The 6,303-nt window shown below is 40.6% G+C and overlaps 1 protein-coding gene across 1 annotated transcript; it reads right to left on the bottom strand.

The window, feature by feature from the left end:
- Positions 1-1,949: 1,949 nt before the first annotated feature.
- Positions 1,950-4,921, bottom strand: LOC125038921 (tubulin beta-1 chain). The gene is made up of 4 exons (XM_047632591.1): positions 4,764-4,921; positions 3,529-3,760; positions 3,175-3,419; positions 1,950-3,007 (listed from the first exon to the last, which is right to left on the bottom strand). Exons 1-4 carry the CDS (start codon positions 4,818-4,820, stop codon positions 2,186-2,188), a joined length of 1,356 nt encoding a protein of 451 aa, XP_047488547.1. The 5' UTR covers positions 4,821-4,921; the 3' UTR covers positions 1,950-2,185.
- Positions 4,922-6,303: the final 1,382 nt, after the last annotated feature.

Here is a 6,303-nt window from a genome sequence, read left to right as displayed (position 1 = left end):
AAGTTAGATGAAGACAGAATACATCCAGCCATAGATAAGCAGTACTGTAAAATACTTTGATATTTAATTTTTTTTTTCTAAATTATTTAACCCTGATTGGTTGGCATCTACAATATTGTACATCTCTGTAATTATTCTAATCATACAGAGGTCACACTGGTTCTGATTTATACATTTATAATTGAGTCTATCACTTAGTTTGAGTGTTTCTGGAAATTTGTTTGTTTATACCTGGGATACCCATGGATGAGTTAGATATCCTGACCATTTCAAAGTTAATTTGTATACCCAAGATTATCAACAAATACCAGTGCTGGTCCCATAAATATGTTAACAGTCAATGTCTTTTGGACCAGTACCACTTGAGTTATTGCTGGTAGGTTTAGTACTTTTTAACAAGCCACTTTCAAGGGCAAAAAACGTGTAAAAAAACATACTTCGGTTAGATGATATTTCAGGTGTAAGAAAAAAAAAAAAAAAGGATGAAGAACTCTGCTATGTGTATGTAATTTACTAGACTTTAAACTGCTTTGTGATTACTGCCTATCAACAAGTTAACTGTTTCTACTCAATAAAATGAATACATTAACAAGTGTATGTCATTTAGCTCCTATGAATATAATTAAGATTTGATGCAGCCATTCTCTTATTGAACATTGTCGGTCACTATGGCAAACACAAAAGGCAAAAATTAATTAACTGTGGCAGGTCTGATACACCTTTCAAGTTCAAAATCATTTGCTTGTACATGATTTTTATCCTACTAAAAATTATAAGTTTTGCTTATCCTGCTTTTGATTTTTTTATTGACAAATAAAGATAAATAATTACCTGCTTCCAAACTTTAATTTTGTTAAAACATGTATCAATTATCCATACTACTGAATTTTGTTAGGTGTGTGAAGTGTTTCCTCTACCCTCTACAGTAAAAACAAGGGACTACAATATGCATTTTAGAATAAATTAATAAATGTAATTTCTACTTCCAATATGGCTTTGTTCCAGTGAATTGGACTGCCAATATCTTCACTATTCATTCATGAACGGCATGTGGCATTTCTGGTCACGATTCATTGTGAACTGGGATGTTGGGTTGAAATGGTTGGACTTTCACATTTATGTTCCTACCCTAGCTCTATTTTTTCTTTTTGTTTGGTTTTGCAATGGAGATAAAAATAGTTTAAAATCCATAATTTTCTTTAAAACACTGAAGTAGAAAGATATTGCTCTTATTATACTCCCACGAGGTCATTTAATTGTAACCATTTCATGCCGTTATAGGTTTTCGGCATTTCACAACTTCAATTATTTCCACTCGGGAGTGGAAGTTTGACGATTTTTTTTCTACAACGGACGCGATTGAACCAAGTACCGTAATTATTTAGGCGGGTAAAATTTCAATCTGACGACTGGATTGAGAATATATGGACATTAAAAACAAGTTAAACCAACAATCTTGTGGAAGTTCTTGAATTACTTCAAGCTTTTGGTATCATGTGGATTAAAATGCATCCAATTTTCAATGCTGGATTTATTCAGATTCCCTTACATTCCCCCCTCCCCCATAAATATCTCAAACAGTTTACAAGTATATATACTATGCTTTCACTACCCTTTTGACAATGGATTTACTTAAAATTATCTGCCGCATCAATTTTGACAATTGATGCGGCATTCCTTGCGAAATGGGTATCATTTCCCCAAGATTAATATTTGGCAGGCTATTTAGTCCATTCTAATGAATTTAACTATGATCTGCAACTTTGTTACGCAGTTGGGTTATCTTTTTCTATATACCCAATGACCAGCTGAAGAATCTAGATAGGATTTTACTAAAGGCTTGTTAGCGTCTGAATTTGAGTTCGTTTCACTATTCTCCTTGCAAACAAGTCAGTAAAATAATAGGTGACAAGACAGATCATTTTTATGGAATAAAAAGCATAGACAACTTTGTTTTCAGGTTTGGTTTCAGATTTATATACGCTCTTTTCCACATTACATAGAAATGGATAAATAAACACCATATTGTGCTATAAATCATATTACAAAAAATATAGAAAGAAATGGAAGAGAAACTTTGTTCTTATTTGATGCCAATGAAATGAGAGGGAATGTACAATGCATGATCAACCAAGGAAAAATTCGCTGGAGATAATAGCTGATCACGATAGAAGTGACTACAAGTTTAGGCATATTCGCCTTCCATTTCACCCTCCTCTTCGAATTCAGCCTCGTCATCGGCGGTGGCTTCCTGGTATTGCTGGTATTCGGACACCAAGTCGTTCATGTTGGACTCAGCCTCAGTGAACTCCATCTCATCCATACCCTCACCAGTGTACCAATGGAGGAAAGCCTTTCGCCTGAACATAGCAGTGAACTGTTCGCTGACGCGCTTGAAGAGCTCCTGGATAGCAGTGGAGTTACCGATGAAGGTAGAGGCCATCTTGATACCTCGGGGTGGGATGTCGCACACGGCGGTCTTGACGTTGTTGGGGATCCATTCAACGAAGAATGAGGAGTTCTTGTTCTGGATGTTGTACATCTGTTCGTCAACCTCCTTCATGGACATGCGGCCACGGAAGATAGCGGCGACTGTCAGGTAACGGCCGTGGCGAGGATCGCAGGCAGCCATCATGTTCTTGGCGTCGAACATCTGCTGGGTAAGTTCTGGTACGGTGAGGGCCCTGTATTGTTGAGAACCACGGGCGGTGAGAGGAGCAAAACCAGGCATGAAGAAGTGAAGACGAGGGAAGGGTACCATGTTGACAGCCAACTTCCTGAGATCAGCATTAAGCTGACCTGGGAATCTGAAGCAGGTGGTGACACCGGACATTGTGAGGGAAACGAGATGGTTAAGATCACCGTAGGTGGGGTTGGCCAACTTAAGCGTTCTGAAGCAGATATCGTATAGAGCTTCGTTATCGATACAGTAAGTTTCATCGGTGTTTTCTACGAGCTGATGGATGGACAGGGTTGCGTTGTAGGGTTCTACGACGGTATCAGAAACCTGTAAAAAGGGAGAGAATTGAAGTTATTAACTTGCACGTCTTAATGCTTCCATCAATGATCCGGGTAACTACAGATGTAATTTCATTCGTCTTGCTGGCGTAGTGTATTACCATGAGAAGGGTATTCTATTCATCACTCCTAATGTACCGAATTAATGACACAAACCTTAGGTGAGGGGACGACTGAGAAAGTGTTCATGATCCTGTCGGGGAATTCCTCGCGGATCTTTGAGACGAGAAGGGTACCCATGCCAGAGCCGGTGCCACCACCAAGAGAATGTGTTAGCTGGAAGCCCTGAAGGCAGTCACACTTTTCTGCTTCCTTGCGAACAACATCGAGGACAGAGTCTACGAGTTCAGCACCTTCTGTGTAATGGCCCTTAGCCCAGTTGTTACCAGCACCACTCTGACCTGTTGGTAAAAGAATAAGGAGTATGAAAAATCACAAGCTTTCACATTAGAAATATCAGTGTAGTGAAAGTTCAACGAAAAAACTAAAAACCAACAAAACTGTACTTACCGAACACGAAGCTGTCTGGCTTGAAGAGAGCGCCATGGGGTCCTGACCTGACACTGTCCATGGTACCAGGCTCCAGATCGACAAGGATGGCACGAGGCACATACTTGCCCTGGTTACCCTCATTGTAGTAGACGTTGATGCGCTCCAACTGGAGCTCCATCAAGTCCTTATCGGTACCAGTGTATTCACCAGTGGGCTGGATGCCATGTTCGTCACTGATGATTTCCCAGAACTAGAAAAGAAAGGAGGAGAGTTACGAGACTGACTCGACTATGACCGTCTAAAATGCGACTAGTAATTTTATTTGAAAAAAAAAAAAAGCTACAAATATAGTTAATCAACTGAATGAAATTTTAACAAAAAGATGTAGGATGTGGGAGTCCGTGAAGGATTTCTCTTGTACCTAATTCAAATTCGCCTACTAGCTAAGCCTTCTCCACATCACAAAGAACCTTCAACGAAATGGTCTTCATGCCGCGCCTTAACCGTTCCACATCTTCCCGCCGACCTCCAAGTCACCTACAGGACACGGCTGCACGACCCACGGCCATCCCCACGCTTTCACCTGTTCCACGCCCTGTTGCTCGAACCCGGCAATCTCGCTTATCTCCCTCATGAGGCCCTCCCACGCCGCCAACCTCTTATCGAAGTAGGTGTAACTCATTTATCAGCTTGACAGCTGCAGAGAAACGGCAGAGGCAACGCGAGGGCCGGAGTGGCGGCGGCGGCGGCGGCGGCGGCATGGTGGCGGGCGTGGCGGCGGCATAACGGTCGGCGCGAGACAATGGCGAGGGCGGGAGGGGCCGCGGCCGCCGCCTCCGCGATCGATACCTAAGCCTTCTAACTCTTCCTGATGTTGCAGATCGAGGGTTTAGTACATAATTTAACACAGTGAGATTAATTCCGATGCTCGCTTTGTCGATGCACTTCTCTTTCCGACACTTTCTAGATTTGAAATAAATAGCAAAGTTAAATTTTTTAACGGTTTTTCATCTGCCATTTTCCCCACACTTGATATAAACTATAACCAACTTTAAATTACGTTAATAGAACAGCAAGTCAATCTAACATTTAGCCGAATCACATGACATACGAGATATCCGGTAAGACTTGGTAGCCATTGCAGTCACCGGCGTCGTGCCATCAACCGGCAGTTTTCCCGGGAAATTTTCCAATCTCCTTTCAAAAATTGTCCACTATCAACTCCACAAGACACAATACACTTTATATCTTACCTTTGTACCAATCTGGTTGCCGCACTGGCCGGTCTGTATGTGAACAATTTCCCTCATGGTGACGTGTGACTGCTCGCTGATCCTTCACAGCAGCTTCTGACTAAGGCTGCGGCGGCGGCTAGCGGCGAAGGTGGCGGTGCGGCTGCCGGGGGTCGCCCGAGAACCCAACTCTCTCTTTTTCACACTCAATTATTGATTTTCCTCTGCTCTTAATATTTCTGCAATATAATTCGAGAGACTCTTATATTCAAGATTAATATTATTAAGGTTGTTCCCGTTTTTTCTTTTGTTGAGACGTTTTACTATATAATTTGGGGTTTTACTTGACACCTGGAGTTCCCGGGAATATTTGAATCGCACCTCGCCAGCCTGAGGGGCCCTACTCGGGGTGTCCTCTCACAAGCATGCGGAATTTTAGATAGATTATTTATTCCGGCTAACGTTCACCCTACTTATTTTATTAACTAGTATCATACGATGTTTTCTAAACTGAAGTTTGCATGTTTATTTTCTGGAGAAGCATAGCGAGCAAATAATGGGTATAATTGTCAAGATTGTTCACAGGGGCTTACACTCACTCGAATGTAGAACAGCCTTGACTTTCCCTGCGAGTAACACAAGATTTAAAGGCTGGTTCGCCTGTACATATATGGATATGACCAAAACCTTGTTAGGAAAAGCAATACGGAGAGCAAAAGGTAGCCTATATTACAAGGGCCAGGAAGGAATCGAAAGACGAGTGAGCAACACTCTAAACTACAGATAAACAACAATCAAATTCAGAAAATACAACTTTTGTCATATAACAGCTGTCAGTCACATAACAACAGAAAAAAAACAAATGAAAAAAATGTATTGCTTGTACTAGCGTTTCCTACATAAGATTACCCAATCCTCTATTTTTGAATATGACCAAAGTAACGAACATTCCTTCCAGTTAACCAAACACTGATAAAGTAATTGCAAAGTGAAATATAGGCTATTTATGCAATCATAATATTTTGTGGTGGTCATCGTATTCATATAATGTGAGATATTGATATAGAACAATACATTGGTTTATTTCATTGTTTTGATAATGTACAAAATTACAATTTCACAAAAATACTTGGCATCTGCCTTTCATGTGTTGTAACGGACTTTATTTCTATGCGACGCCCTATGGTGTGTTCTAGAATGATCGAAGACGCTTTATTCAACTAATATAGACATATTGACTTCTTTCTCTGTATAGAAAGTAAAATAATACAAGACATAAAATGTGGAAGTTTAAATGCGGTTCTGGTGAGTTGATTTTCACCGTAAAGAGTTAGGCAAAGGTCAGACATCCGCAGCTTCACTTCTTTTTACCAACATGTTACCGGCATTTTTTGTCCGCTAATAATTGGGTGTTTACGATTAAGTGCGCGTGGTGTGTGCATGGAGGTTCTTATAACTTAAAAACATATCCATGACTATGTAATGAAATCATTTACTACGAAAGAAATGAAGAGGCGTCATTCCTTACTGTAAGAAAAGTTGGTAACACTGGTCTTGCCGC

Source organism: Penaeus chinensis, chromosome 3 (assembly GCF_019202785.1).
Source record: "Penaeus chinensis breed Huanghai No. 1 chromosome 3, ASM1920278v2, whole genome shotgun sequence".
Taxonomy (NCBI): domain Eukaryota; kingdom Metazoa; phylum Arthropoda; class Malacostraca; order Decapoda; family Penaeidae; genus Penaeus; species Penaeus chinensis.
This window is presented reverse-complemented; position numbering and strand designations above follow the sequence as displayed.

Excerpts from the sequence above, each read along its gene's own strand:
- LOC125038921 (XM_047632591.1), bottom strand. The coding sequence starts at position 4,820 with ATGAGGGAAATTGTTCACATACAGACCGGCCAGTGCGGCAACCAGATT. Across the intron at positions 3,420-3,528 it reads GCCAGACAGCTTCGTGTTCG|GTCAGAGTGGTGCTGGTAAC; the intron begins GTAAGTACAGTT and ends TTTTACCAACAG. Across the intron at positions 3,008-3,174 it reads CAGTCGTCCCCTCACCTAAG|GTTTCTGATACCGTCGTAGA; the intron begins GTTTGTGTCATT and ends CCCTTTTTACAG.